Source organism: Agelaius tricolor, unplaced genomic scaffold, assembly GCF_023055355.1.
Source record: "Agelaius tricolor isolate 1412-34295 unplaced genomic scaffold, bAgeTri1.0.p SCAF_3, whole genome shotgun sequence".
NCBI classification, from domain to species: Eukaryota; Metazoa; Chordata; class Aves; order Passeriformes; family Icteridae; genus Agelaius; species Agelaius tricolor.
This window is the reverse complement of record NW_027269263.1, coordinates 34,707,164-34,723,262: the sequence shown is the minus strand read 5'-3', so window position 1 is coordinate 34,723,262 and position 16,099 is coordinate 34,707,164. Positions and strand designations below refer to the sequence as shown.

General features: G+C 38.2%; 1 protein-coding gene across 1 annotated transcript in view; it reads right to left on the bottom strand.

The window, feature by feature from the left end:
* The window catches only part of PTPRR (protein tyrosine phosphatase receptor type R), a 138,633-nt gene that overhangs the window by 110,132 nt on the left and 12,402 nt on the right, over positions 1–16,099 (bottom strand). Inside the window, exon 2 of the mRNA XM_071423429.1 lies at positions 13,933–14,237. Within this exon, the coding sequence (XP_071279530.1) occupies positions 13,933–14,237 (305 nt within the window). The remainder of the gene's footprint in view (positions 1–13,932; positions 14,238–16,099) is intronic.

The following is a 16,099-nucleotide window of genomic DNA, read 5'->3' as shown; positions in this document are numbered from 1 at the left end:
TACCTCAAAATTCTCTAAAAAGGGAATTAATTTTCACCTCTGCCTTGAGTTTTTTGACTCAGAAGACTTCATTCATTTCAGTGGTTCTTGATCAGCAGCTCATACAGCTCAATTGCTATAAGGAATGTGTGATCCACTCTATTACTAATGAGCTGTTAGAGAGCTGTTTCACAGTTGATGTGATATGAAAGTGAAGGTATTTTTGCATTGCATCACCATCAAAGTAATTTTGAAAGAAATCCACAATTAAAGAAAAGGGCAAGAAAGAGTCAGCCATCCTCCAGGCAGAATAACATTTAGGAAAGCAAAGATGCAGTGTCTATGTTGAAGAGACTTAACATTGTAGACAAGCCAAGAAAATAAATTGCTATGTATTGGAGCCAAAGACTATAGCAAATTCCTTTCTATTACAATTCAAGAAAATACAATTGTAGTAACATGGCCAAAAGAGCAAAGATCAATAGCAGAAGACCATTGGATGGCAAAGGTTATACAACATTATGACAAAGAAAAGCTAGCAGCATTTGCCAAACTTTGCTTGACAATTGCTAGGATCACTGGGACTGGCAACACATGAGTCATTAATGAGGCCACATTGATTGACCTGTCCCTTTAACCATCAGATATGTCTTTCTGAAGCATTTAATTTCATCAGTGATTGATCAGAAAATATGAATATGCAGCATACCAAAAGCACTGGATTTTTTGTTTAAAGTCTCTTACCTTTAATGAAATGAATTTAAAGGGCTGTGCTCATAACAGAAGTCTGGACAAGTGGCACCCCATGAGTCAAACAGGGCATGCAAGGAAATTCTGACTAGCCCCTGGAACATCCCGCAGCTTTATGCTGAGCCTATTTTACAACTCACTGAAAGATAATGGTAGAAATCAAAAGTGAATTTGATGTGGGCCAAGAGAAAGCCTTGAGAAACATGGAACAAACTTGCCTGGTCAGCCAAATAAACTGGTGGCATTGCAGAAGAAAAAAGATCAATTACATGAGAACAAGAGAAAGGGCTTGACTGTGGCATTGATAGTTGGGAACATTCAAGTCTGGCTTGGAAATACAGTCAGTGTTCAAGCTGTCCTTGATCATCAGTTTAATGGCACATGAATATGGAGACACCAAAGTTGCCCTTAGGCATTAGTAGCTCAGAGTCAGAGGGATTCCATAACTCAGTATTGATATTGATGCTCCTCATGCTCTGCAATACATTCCCCAGCACTGGAACTCTAAGGGATTTTTTTGTTAGAGATGGCCAGCTTTGTGCACTTGTGCTGTCCCTTGCATAGCAAGTCCTGAAAGATGTGACCTAACTCTGTGCCCAGGACATCTACTTCATGTTCCTCACTCTCTACACCCACCTGAAAGGACGCTGTAGCCATCTGGGGGTCGGTCTCTTCTCCCAGGCAACCAGCAACGGGACAAGAGGACACAGACTCAAGCTGTACCAGAGCAAGGTTAGGCTGGACATTAGGAAAAAGTTCTTCATAGAAAGGGTGACTGGGCACTGGAATGTGCTGGCCAGGGAGGTGGTGGACTCACTGTCCCTAGAGGTGCTTAAGAAAAGACTGGATGTGGCACTTAGTGCCATGGTCTGGTTGACAAGGTGGTGTTATGTCACAGGTTGGACTTGATGATCTCAGAGCTCTTTTCCAGCCCAGCTAATTCTGTGATTCTGTGATGGTCTTAATATATTCTATCATAGTTTTACATGACATTATAAGAGTTTTTTTCATTATCTACAACATTCTTTAGTCCCTTACTTTGAATAAAGAAAAATTGAATATAAAAACTAATAACACCTACTCATAACACCTGAACAGAAATAAATATGGCACATGAAAATAAACTGCCTATCTCTACTTTTTTGTAGCATATTTATCACCACAATAAAGATGTACTATTCTAATATGATATTATTGTCAGACTGAATCTTGTATATTTTTAGGACCAATAGTGTAAATCCATTTCCTGGTTAAAATTTTTCTTTAAGTACTTTATCAAAACAACCCTGATCATTTTGCCATAGGTGTACCTCTTTGGCAGAATAAGCTTATAGCTCAAGTCTCACATTGATTTCAGCATTTATATAATGCTCTCATTTTGTAATGCAAAACATTTAGTTTGGCCATTTTAGTAATGAAATTAGATCACTATTAAAGATTATAAAATGAGAGGTTAAATTATTATGTTTAAATACAAGAAAAGCGAAAAAACCCACAAAAAGGTATTTTCTTCAGTGTTCCCTTGTTCCTATTGACATGAAGTAGTGGGCATAGAATGAACTGCCTAAAAAAGGTCCTCAGAATCTCTGCCTTTGGAAGAGCAGGCTCACTGACAGTCACTGTAAATAATAGATTACCTTACTTTTGTAACTTTACCATATAGCCAGTAGAAGCATTTGGAATTGTCTGGGAAATTCAACAGTTAATTCTATAAACAGTAGTATTCCATCATGCTTGCTGAGCAAGTTAAAGTGGAACACAACTTGCATTGACCAGAGGAAGAGTGTAATAAAATAGAAAAAAACGCCAAACATTACTAAAGTAGCACTGTTCTGCAAGTATTTTTAATGGATCAGGCCCTCAGCCTTCTAAAATTAATTAATGCTTTAATGAAAGTTGTCTGTTATCTGACTAGCAAATCTAGTTTTTCTAATATCCAGCTACCCTGGATTTCAATTAAGATTCAAAGAGACAAGAACTGATGAAGAGGACATCATAAATGATTTATGGATGTCCTACTTTTGTGTATGGTACATTAATTATTCTACTTAATGCATCCATATGGTTTTCTAATTCATTCATTACCAAAAGCCTCACATTACAGTTATTTCATTAAAGTTTATATCCATTTTCAGGCAGATTCTTACAAAGTATATTTAAAAATTTAAGCCTCAATCAGATTTTTTATTTAGTCTATGGATTTCAAATCAGATATCTATCTATTAAATTATTGCCCTATTACCTGTTTCTAGAGGAGTCACTTGCTGTTGTTTTGTTTTGTTTTAGATTAATATATTGATCGGCATTCTAGAGATTTCTTGCTATTTCATTATTTGTGTGGTCTTTTACAGATGCGGTTTATCATTCCCTTTTTGCCCAACTCCAGTCATTTGTGCCCAACCACAAATGTATACAGCATGCCAGAGGGCTGTTCCTACAGCTATTAACCACCATCCCTTCTCCCACCACAGCCTCCCTTTAACAGGGATTCTGGTCAGGTCAGTCCAGATGCCTTAAAATTAAGTATATGTCAGAGTAGCCAAGGAAGATAGGGGAGAGGTCTTTAATTAATGTAGCTACAGTTTAAACAGAAAGGAGGGGGGGAAGGGGAGTATTTTTAATTTTCAAGTTAATTTCTATTGCATGTACACACTTTTATTGTAGCTAATTAGGCAGAGCCACAGCATCCTGTAACCCCATTTCAGAGAAAGTCTCTGAGAAAGGTTTTGAGGACAATGATATTTTTCATCTTCAGCCTAAAACAAGGAATATAATTGCTACACTGCTGTAACTTTACTTTGCCTAAAGAACAGAAAGGCTCTAAGAGTGCAGTATTTAAGGTCATTCTTCCACTCATCCAAAACATTTATGTTTTAAAGGACTGACAGCTCAGAAAACATCACCACTCTAAGACTACATGTTACAGTACCTTAAAGTAAATTGTTAAAACATGAAATTGAAATATCACATACATTTGTAAAGAGTAGCCTCCAGAGCTGTGTTCTAAATTAGACAACATACCATGTGTTGCACAAAGAAAGTATATCAACAACAATTTGGCTAAACAAAGCAGAAAGCTGTAAGCACTGCCAGAACACCACAGGACCATACAAGAAGTGATCCTTACTTCCCTGTGTTTTTGGAAAGAAAACAAGATTACTGGTACAATTAGTACCAGCAAAAAGATAACCTTTATTCACACACAGAATCACACACAGAATGACTAGGCTGGAAGAGAACTTCAAGATCACTGAGCTCAACCCAGCCCTAACACCTCAACTGGATGATGGCACTGTGACGTGCTCAAGGTACTTTTGAAAGTACCAACAGAAAAATGGGAAAAAAATGAAATTCAATTCAATCTGTGACATTGTATAAATTTAGTTTAGCATATTTTAAATGAAAAAAATTCATTTACATTGTTATTGATTTCTATGCATTGTTTATTAACAATGACTATTCCCAAGGAGAACGTGTGATCCCAGCCAAATTTGTACAAAGCAGACGTTCCACTATTATTCTCCAACAGCTAAAAAAGGTTCAAATGTAAATCTGTTACAATTCATGTTTAAATAAGCATTGACATAACATATGCAGTCAACCACCTTTCTACACTATGAAACACTATTTAGCAGTCTTGATATATATCCTGACACTCTTCATGATGGACACTGGTGATAGATATCCTGTACTCAATTTAAAGCTCTGTAACCACTAAAAGTATTGTCCACCAGTTTATTGTGGTGCATAGACAAGTAAGAATTAGCTCCATTACAAATCATCAGTCATGGCTGACCTTCAAAAAGGACAGTGAACACCACTTTAATGCTTTCAGCAACAAGACAAAAGACAGAAGAACTTGTACCTCTCTGCTTACTTCCCTGGACTATTCCCCTTTCCATGTACCAGTTTGATATTGAGGTGACTGAAGAAACATCATTCAACTGAGAGCTATGCTATCACATTTAAATCCCAATATCATCTGAGCCTGTGCATTTAATTTCAGAATCCAATATTTATTCTTTACAAAGAGATGCCAAAGTGCAGAAATGCTAGACCTAGGAAGCATTTTAAAAAGTAAATTCAGATGATCATCTTCTGCTCTAAAATATTGTTTGGTATTGTTTGGTTTACTCAAAAATTTAAACTGTGTTTTAAAATATGACATATTAATGTCATGATGATAGAAAAATAATGTGTTTTTAAATTATTTTTCAAAAGCAGTTTTTAGAAGGCTTAATACTTAATGGGTTACACATAGGAGCACATTATGAACCATCTATTAAGGAACTTCATAGAAGCTGTCGCTTTTCCTAACAACAAAGTCAGAAGTGAAAAAGCAGAAGGATTATTCCAGAGGCTGAACTGCCAGATCCAACAAAACATTGACTGATAAGGAAACACATGCTGTCTTGCTGTCTTTTATCTGAGTGCCCTTTATCTGCCTTTTAAATGTTTCCGTAGGGGATTTGAGTTTTCACAAAAATAGTTTTCTGAGGGTGCTAAAAGAATTTTTAAATGCTTCTGGATTCTTTATTCCTGAACATTATCAACATAATGCATAGATTTATGGCGGGTAGTAGTCACCAATTTTCTATTGGTGGGTCTCATGATCCCAATAGGGCCATCTAGCTTATTTATGATTTTGAACATAAAGCATGTGTGATTCTAGTGATGGCACCTGTAACTCCGCATGCCAGGAAACTTTCCCTTTCTTTAGTCCAATTTAGGCAGTAATAGGTTTCCACTCACTTGTAAGAGGAAAACAGAACATTGATAGAGGTAGAGCAACCTCCTGAACTTCTGAAGTCCAAGCCTGTCTGTACAGTTCTAGGTAATGAAGTCAGCGCAATTCCAATCACTGAAGAGTCCTCTGAACTCAAATGCCAAAACAACCAAAGTGCAGTTTGGACACCATCATAAAAAAGCCAAAGACTTTCCACTATTGTCTAAATCTCTGTGTCTTCTTCTGGAATCCAGTACAGCATGGCACAGAAACAGTATAGAAGCCTTTTTCAATGAGAGGAATAAATGGGGCCATGTAAGAAACAAGGTTGGGGGGGGCTCTTGGGGGGCTTTGTTTGGGGGAGGGGGGGGGGTTGCCTCTTTTGGAGACCAAATTAAAACACATACAAGATATTTGTACTGGATCAGCTCAAGAACAACATTTCTCTGAATTTTCAGTTACTTGAAACAATGTGATTTGGGCAAACAAATAATTTCATCTGAGAGTATGAGAAAAGTGGTGCTCTCTACCCCTTAGCCCAGCAACTAGATCATGTGAAATGAGAAAAAGCTCAAATTCAGTTTTCTCCCCTACCTCCTTTAGAGCAAGGCTTTAAGGCAGCTCTCCTACACCTGGGTAAACAGCTTAAGTAACACTGATGATCTTTGCTTTGGCTGCAACTGTATCTGAATTTAATTTCATAGAAATGCTTTAAAAAAATTTAAAATTATCAGTTAATAAAGATTTTTCCTAGAGGACAAAATTCACATATTTGAAGAATGGGATAACATAAGCAGATTCTGTTCTGCTACACATCGGTATTTAATTTATAGCTGGGATTGGCCAGTAACATGAATACACAGTTGAAAGAAATATGGAACAGCTGACACTTCCTTTAGAGAAACTGCCCAAGGCTAACTGTCAATGACAGTTTAGGCTTTAGTTTAAAAACATATAACATGCCTGCTCCTGAAATCCTCTTTTGATTTAAACAGTGCAGCTTTTGAAAAAAAATTAAATGACTTCAAGAAACATCTTAAACATCTTCCCTTCACTAAAAATGCAGGAAAAGGAATGCTCTGACTGAAGAGGATCTGGGCAATTTGTGAAAGATATGACCAGCTTTTGTGCAACATCCCACTGAATGTTACAAAAGCACCCCCAAAGTTGCCTTCAGTAAGATAATCAATCAAAGCACTAGGTTGCTGAATATCCTACTAACATTCTTTTAACATTTTGCAAATCAGATGGAAAAAAGTGCCTTAAGGAGGTTTTAGTGCATGTTACAACCAACCTAATGCAATCATTCCTGTTTTCCACAAAGACTGACAGCAAACACAATACCATGCTAATGGTTCAGTATGCAATTATCCCTGCTGAAGTGCACAGAGGGAAGCAGAAAGCAAATGAGGCCAACTAATGCAGACTCTCTAGATTTCTTTATGCAAACAAAATCCAGAATGACAGAGCTGCAGGCTATTAGGTTTGTTTGCAGGGCTTGCTGCAGATATGTTATGTCGAGTATAATAACTTAAGAAGTAATGGCGAGCATCAATCTCTTACAAGAAGGTGGAGTTGAGTCTAGAAGCCAAATACTGTGAAGACCTGACATTTGGGGTCACAATGTAAAAAGACACGACAGTGATTAGAACAATCACACTAAGTGTATTGACTGATACTGCCCACTCTTGAAACGTGTGACTAACATTTACAGCTTGTTAACAATTCAGCACTGTAATTATAATAAGATCTTAAAATTTCACTAACAGCATGGAACTCATCCTCTGCTATTCCAAGTATTGCACAAATACATGACCTGGAAATGGAGATGGATACAGTTGATACTTCACTAGGTTCTAAGATCTTACACCTCTGAAAGCTCCTTTGAGAAGTTACTGCAGAGACATGATTTTCTATTTATGCCTCCTTGGCCTGGGCTAGTGCCAGTCCCTTTCTTAGGCCAGCAATAACAGATGTTCAGTGACAAAACATGACATTTGACTTCTCGTTATATTTCATAGATAGTAAGCTTGACTGTTTGCCCCAGCACTGTTTGATTGACCTGTCATTTATGGACTACTTGTTCTCCTCACTCATATTTTTTGCCTTATATTCAATCCATTGTTTTAGCTTCATGTACTTTCAAAAGTATTTTGACCATCTCTTCACAAGGTCTACAAAGGGAGTGAGCTTAGGGTACTCTTACCAGCCAGGAGGAGTAGGATGCAAAGAGCCCTCTGAGTTGCAGCACCAAACTGTGCATGATCTGTCCACACACACAGGTAAATGGGTTTTTTTGAGTCAGAATTTGACAGACTCGAGGCAGAGACCCCAGGGTCAGGCACAGTATTCAAAAAAGCAGCTCCTTAGTCACTTCTATTATTGCAATATAGCATAATCACATCTGGAAATGCATAGAACTACATATACATATGTTTACATCTATCCCAGTGAAGATCAGGGCATTACTGTACAGGATTGATGGGATGATAAACCTAACATTTTGAATAACATTCAAACTGACCGTAGTATAACATATCATGCAACACATGATGCAAAGCATCAAATCATTTGGTTCAGAAACTGTGCCTCTTCTTTTTTAAGAACACCCCCAATCCTCTTCTTTGGGACCCTTCTCTAGGTCCCAAAGAAAATTACTTTTATTCTGTGGTCTCCTAAAAGTAATCCTCAATTTCTGTCGAATGGATCATGCTTAGCTATTGACACTTCTCACAGACTTCTATGCATATTTATCAGACTGAGACTGTAACATTTTAAGATACCTTTACTGATTGTTCAGCATGGCCTTACTGGGCCACTTAACTGGGTGGATGCTGAGCCAGCAGAGGCTGACACAAGAGTTCGAGAGATGGAAATGTTCCTAACAAAGAGAACTGAAGAAAGGAAGAGACTTCATCTTATGTCAAGGCATTGTATTCAGAAAAAAGAATAAAAAAGAGATTCTGAAAAAACAGTCAGTAAAGTGGACAGCTGGGGAAAAAGTGAAAAAGGCTAGAAGTGAAAAAACATTATCAGAGCATCTTATTGTCTTGCAAGGGATTCACAGAAGGTCATTTAGCTTCTGGCATGCAGAAAGATCACAAGCAACTTAGTGCTGTGACTTGGAGGGCTCTCTCTATCCTACTCCTCTCATTCAGTAAGACTTGAAAAAGAAGGCAGCTTGTATAACCAAATTGCCACTGAGAAGAAACATCCATTTTTCATTTAAAGAAAAGTAAAAAATAAATTCCACAAAATTATGGAAATTCCATAGTGCTCTTTGTTCATGAAAGGAAATCTACATTAAATGTCTTCACAAAAGAGGCAGCACTAGGGAAAACATTTTTTGGATTGAAAATAATTGTAAGCATTGGATGCCCCCACCTTTTTATCAGGTTCTTTTCATAGAGTTTTTCTTATAGTTTTTCTTTTGGCCCCCCCAAACAAAACCAGCCAGTGGAGAGAACTGCAATGCTTAGCAGAAAGGGTATATAGTAGTGTGGCTCCCATTGTCTCACTGGTCTTTTCAAGGAAGAAGCAAGAGGACGTCTTGTGTGCTCCTAGAGGAACTTAGAGACGACATTTCTCATGGAAGCCATGACTTCATAAAGAGTACAAAGAATTAGAAAAAGAGACATTTCCAGCAGAAAAGAGGTGTGGGAAGATGAAATAAAATTTAGAAACAAATAATATAGACAAATTCTGGGTTTTGACACTGGAAACTAAACCTGACACATCTAAACCTGATATGGGGAATTAAAGGAGAAATAAACTTATACATCTAAGGCCATGTCATCAAGTGAGCAAAAGATGCATCTTTTCTGAGTATGTAGTATGAAGGAAGTTATATAAGAGAAATACAGCAGTACTTGTGGGATGAATGTGACATAAGTGTAAAAGCAGTTCTGCTGTGGTTTCACAGCCACATGGTTTTCAGATACCCAAACCACCCAGAAGAAGCCCACCTACTTGAACTGTGCCCAGATTTGGAAAGGATTTCCACATTATTTCAACATAAAATGTGTTGTTTAAGCTGGGATCAACTCCAGATTAAGATGTCACTAAATGTCTGCGTGTGTGTATAAGTATATATAAATAGGTAGTAGTGTGCAGCTCTGCCTAAGCACCCATTATCATCAATATGAATCTTGTCACTACAGCCATTTGGAATTAGGGAACTCACCCTGAAGCAGATATCAAGGCTGTATTATACTAGGAGATTAAATGCATCTGGTACTGTTCTCTGGCTGTGAGAAAACTGATGTGGAAATGGTTCATGTCAGTACTGATCTCCAGATCAGTATGATCACATCTAGTCTGCCTACTGGATATGGTCTCCAACCTATATTAACTCCCTAGTAATCCAGAAAGTGTTTAGAAGCATGCTAGATATCTTAATAGATACCAGCCCAAATATCTGGTTTCCACATGAATATCTATTACAGATACATATGTTGTTCTGCTTTATTCTTCCACTGAATCCTCTCTCAAAGTAGTAGCACCTGAAGTTCTTACTTGTGCTCTTCAGCATGTTTGAAAGTAAATAGTTCAAATATTGAGACAAAATAAATGTGATGATATGGGAAAGCTATAGCTCTGAGGAATACAACCCTACACAAAATGCCATGGAAAAGGCAAAGAAAAGCTCTGTATGGCTGTCTGTGAATCATGTGTGCCATTGACATTAACTGAAAGAAACTAATTAAATCAATTCAGTTCAGTAACACTCATGTAAATCAAGCAAAAATTAAGAGATGAGCTGAATTTTAGCTACAGTACAGCACTGTGGAATTTCTAAGCTACAGAAAAAGAAACAGATTTCATGTTTATATGAGAAGGTGTATAGTAAGAATGAAGTGTGAAAGGGAAAATTTTGATATATTGAGCAAGTGTATTACCTTTACATTTCTGAAACACTTCACAGGATGCAAGTGAAAAAAGCATCTGAATACCTTGGTTCAATCTTGGTCCAATACACTTGTGTGCCTGAGAGGCTTTGGACAGACCAAACTATATCAGGTTACAAGGGATGATGCTTTAGCATATCCATGAGGTTATAATTTAGACCTAGTGTGAGCTGAAACCTTTACTACAAGTCCTTCTGCTTTTCTCTCAAGTTTATATATGTTTGTATTTTGGCTTTTTTTAAATAAGTATGTTAGACAGTATTTTCTATCATAACTGATTATCCACATTCTGTTCCCACTTTCCATGTACTGTCTTGACCTTTGTGGTTCTTATATTCAGAATTGGAAAGTCTTGGAATAAACACAAATAAACATTTTGAGAACTTGTTCACTGCACTAATAATTCTCTAATACCTTCAATGCATATATGGTTTCTGAAATGCAAAATAAAAGCTTTCAAATAGAAAACTCAAGTATTACAAAAAATTATGTAACTCTGTATGTTATCCAAGCAGTTTTCAGATGACTTAGTCTCACATCATCTAGAGAGACAGCTAAACAGAACATATGGGTAAGCACTAAGGCATTTATAGAACAGTCAAAATGCCTCTAAGAGCTCTGAATTGTCCTTGCTTCCTTCAATAAACAAGGTGAACTGAACACCAACACACACATACACACAAAGGAACTTAATATCAGGTAATGTGATTGCCTTTAATTATATAAAACTCCCTCCCAGAAAATAAATACCTTCTCTTCCTCACTTAGGCAAACAAGAACTACACTATCCCCAGTTTCAGTAAAATTACTTCTTAACATGTTCTTTATTGTTAGAGTCACAAAACATCACTTTTTGACAAAATATCTGCAGAATTCTTGGCTTCATAGCACTCTGCTGGGCATTGGCAATATTTTCCTTGTCAGATGGTTTAGTCCTTAGCACAAAATGCAACCTTGTAATAGTTCTGCATTAGGCATCCATTTACCCTGCCTTTCCACTTTAATCATGAAGAAAATGGACCTTAAGTCACTGAAATTAGCTTGAATTCAGTTTCCTCTCCTCTGCAGAGCTAACAGAGCATAGATTTATTTAAAAAAAAAGTTGCTGGCTTTCATACTAAATCACAATGTGCACCAATCATGTAACTGGATTACAGGAAGCACTAACAGTAGCAACTGCGCTTTCAAGTTGAGCAACCAGCAACATTGCTAAAGGCTGGAACAAAAAGGGTCAGCCAGGGCAAAACAACAAACACTGACACTTGCCCTACATATTAAAAACCAGAAAGCAGCAACAGGCAGTAAGTGCTAATTCAAAACAAAGAGAGAGCGATACACATGCAATTCAAAACAAACCAGCTTCCCTTGGTAATTACATTAACACTACAATCTACTTCAGGTGACACTCAAGAGGGAGAAACAGAATGTTGAAATACAGAAGCCTGGAAAGAGCAGGGCTGTGTTTGGATGATGGCAACCACTCTGCTGTGGGACAGCTGCCCTTTTAAAGAAGGCATCTTCAAAATTCTGATGGTGGGATTAGTCCAGTGCACTCACTGCCTGACTCACAGCACTTTGGCCTCAAACATATGCTTCCCCAAAGGCTTTTTCTGAAAGGATGACATCAGAAACAAACCAAAACCACTGTCCTTCAGCACGTCCAGAGACAGCTGAAGAACCCAAGCAATAAACAGCTTTCATGTCATGATTAGCTCATGCTGTTATACCTCCCCTTAAAGCACATAAGGTTCTCAGCCAGAACAGAAGGCTTCAGAGCAGCAGTTCCATCCTAGAAATGCAGTAGCAAAGCCTCAGACCAAAGCCACTTAATGAGAACTTAATACAGATTTAATGGACCTTTTTTTTACTGTGAATTTATCTGCCAATTGAAAATCTGCCTCATTTAGCTTTTAATGCAGGCACAGAGCCAGTCAGCTAAAATCAGGGTAGCCCTAGAATATTTTTCAGGATTCTTCCATAACTACCTGAGGACCATGGGACTCCAAAACTGTGCAAAACCCTAGTAAAACAACAATTCATAGGTAACAGTGTCATCTAATAAAAAAAAGCAGGGCCATGCCTATTCTGAGTTCCTTGCACTAATAGAAAGGTTTCACACCTTGAGCAGAAGTGAAATAATGCTTGCATTGGAAAGAAGGGACCAGGTACCTTCACTACAGGTCAGCCCTGCTGGTTTAGGCTAGCTTTGAGGATAGATATATCCAGTTGCTTGGCATCTCCTTCCCTTGATCAATACCATTCAGTATTGGGACTCAGTTTGCACTTGGCCTGTCCGCAGCAAAGCAGGACTGACAGTCCCTTATTTTGCTCTGATATGGATACTTCCACACAGCTAGTCCACTAACACTGCTAGCCATATAAACTCAGATGAGGAGGTCTTGTTTGTATGGGATGCAACAAGTCCAGAGCACAGCTTTTTGAGCCTAGTTCCCTGACAGTACTTTTTATCTGCTAAAACTAATAATGAGCAAATAAAACTACTACCGTCTTTTTCTTTTACCCTGATTATTCTTTTCATTGTCACTACTCTACTGCACTTGGAGCATTCATGAGGGCAGATCTCTAGAGTACCATACAGGGAACTCGTATGGGATTCTGGAACACTTGCTGTGCTAACATGCCCTTGTGTTCTGTGCTTTTTTTCCCTTGTTTGTAAAGTCCATTCTCTTTTAATCTCACATCTTCCTGAGCAATTTACAGATTTCACTTTAATCTTTTTTAGTTCACTCTAATGAGTGCACAAGCCATTGTAAGTGGCTCTTCTTCCCTCCAGGAATCAAGGAGAGCTGCCCACGCATGGGGGTGAGGAAAGCAGTGTCTGTGCAGAAGACATACAGACTGTACCATGCACCCCACCAAGGAAAGCTCTCCTGATAGCAGGCTGCTCCACTGGCCCGAAGGGTGAGGATGCAGCAGGGCAGCACCAGGATATGGTTAAACTGACACGCCCTTCACTGCAGGAGGGAGCACTGCCATCACCATCTTCAGAATGGGAAAGGTCACACACAGAGTTAACTGACACTGGAGGGTCCCCAGTACATATGTCCCAGAAGAAGTGTATACACCAACAAAGTTCTTACTCTTTGCAAGAAACAGGATTTTTTTTTGAGGAACAGAAGTGAATGAAACCTTTATGTCACCCTTTTAAAACCTCACTGCCTCTGTAGAATAGTTCTCTGAAGTACATTTTCTTGTGACCTATGCAGAATAAGTTCAAAGCCTATCCAGTAAAAACTGTGCAAACATCAGTCAAGAGGATCAACAGCATTTGAGGCAAAGGTAAGGTCTTTACCTACAGAGAGGCTATATTCTGCCCTGGTCCACCAGATTGATTGTTAATCAGAGTGTGATTATATAAATGCAAATTCCACCAAAGTGAAGAAATTCAAGACAAGAGGTCATTATTTGGATTTAGATGATCAGTCAGGCTACCCAAAGTTGCAATCCGTCTTTATTTAAATACAGGCATATTTATTCTAAAAAATAAATATTTATTCTAAAAAAATTTTTCTAAAAAAACCCCTCCAAAACCCATAAAAAGTCACTTACCACAATAATCACATTCGTTGTAGGAATGGGAAGATTCTCCACTTCCAAGTCTTCACCAGTCATTGCTAAGAGATTGAGGGATGGGTCATAAACAGATCTGGGGAAGGCTGATTTAACAATTATTGCAGGGTGCAACTTGCTTATTTTGGTGTGGGAAGAAGAACGGAAATTTTGTTTGGAATCCTTATAGCTGTCTGTATCCAAACTTTTCTCCACACTCTCCACATGGTGATAAACAAACACAGGTTTTCCACTCTTTCGCTGATGAATTGCCAAAAAGTGATCACTGTCTCCGGAAAAGCAGCCTGTGGAAAGAGAAGAGTAAGTTTAGAATGTGTCTCTTGGCTATTCTGTACATGACACCGGAAATTCAATGAGATCTTTGCATTCTGAAAAATTTGGAAAAATATTTTTGGAATACAAGAATTCACTTAACATCTTAACAATGTGTTTTCTACAGCAATAGATTAACAGGACTACAGAGTCTATCAAGTATGTGAAGTGTACCACATTCTTAAGCTCATTCTCACAGGGCTTTAAAAATGTTATTTATATTTCCAGCCATGGGTTCAGTTAAAAAATATATACAAAAGCAGAACACATGCTGAGCCAAGTTCAACTTCTGCATTGACACCAACTTCAATCGCAAAACTTATGCAGTCAATTTACTGATGCATTTTATCAGCCAGTAATATCAAAGATGAGACTATCAGTGATCATCTGTTATAAATGGGCACTTGAGGAGAAAAGCTAAAGAACCTGATCAAAAAATCAGATTTAAAATTCGGATGAGTCCATAATCCCAATTCTACATTCCTTGCTCAGCTGCTTATATCAGGAGATCTTTTAACTCCTTATGCCAACTGTTGCTGACCAAAACTTCACTCGAGAATTGCCTGGCCAGCCAGTGGAGCATCTGGCTGTCTGCAGAGGAGATATTGGTGTGTGGCCATACCTTGCATACCTTGGTGCTGGGCACAAAGAACTCTCTTAGATTAGGGAACTGGAGACAGGGGACTTGAGCATTGCTAACAAGGAGTTAGAGAGAGTTGGTCCTGTTCAGCCTCGAGAAGAGATGGCTGAGAGGAGACCTCATCAATGTCTGTCAGTATCTGAAGGCAGGGTGTCAAGAGGAGGTTTCCAGGCTCTTCTCAGTGGTGCCCAGCAATAGGAGAAGAGGCAATGGGCAGAAACTGAAGCACAGGAAGTTCCACCTGAATAGGAGGAAGAACTTCTTTGCTGTGTGAGTGACTGAGCACTGGAAGAGATTGCCCAGAGAGATTGTGGAGTGTCCCTCACTGGAGATACTCAAGAACAGTCTGGATGAAATCCTGTGCAAAGTGCTCTCAGGTGACCCTGAGGGAGGTTGAGCAGGGAGGTTGGACCATATGATCCCACTGGTCCCTTCTAACCCTACCCATTCTGTGATTCTGTAATTACATGGGTTTAGCTAATTATGTGTTAGTAAAAAAAAAAAAAAAAAGTTATCTTTTGAAAGACAAAATACTTCCTGATGATGCCTTTATAAGAGGAACTAAGAGTAAATTTTTATTTGGTTTTCTGTTTTGTTTTCCTTCTTTTTTTCATGGATGAAAAATAGTGAATCTTCAGTGCCTTTATGATGAACAGAAAAGCTACAGTTGAGCTCCCAGTCTGGAAGGCAGTCTATCTGACCACAAAAATAGGCAAGGCTCAGCTGCCTCACAGATAAAAAGTAACTGAGACTGCATTAGTCACCTCCAGAAAAAAACTCTAAGAAACCCAGCGTGGTAGAAAAGGGACTTTGTGTTCTGAGAGAAGTGCACCCAGAGAGCTCACTCTGATCAGCCTGGAATTTCTTCTTCAGATGCTGCAGGACTTAATGGCAATGTTAAATTTGAGAGGTGATTTTTAGTTAAAAAAATATAAAATCAATCTTATTTTAATTCTCATAATGAGCTATGAAGACCAGCTTAGCACCAACAACATTTCAATTCAGGATGAACAAGAAATCAATTTGTTCTATTCAAACTGAATTTTTCCTCTGATTTTTTTTTGCTCCTGTAAGCAAATCAAAATAATCAGTCATTTGCAGAGCTCTATCCAGTGCCCTTAGGAGGTTTCAGTGTAGGTAATTACATTCTGTTGACCTAATTTCCCCAAGAAATTTCAGTCAGGGAAATCAAGG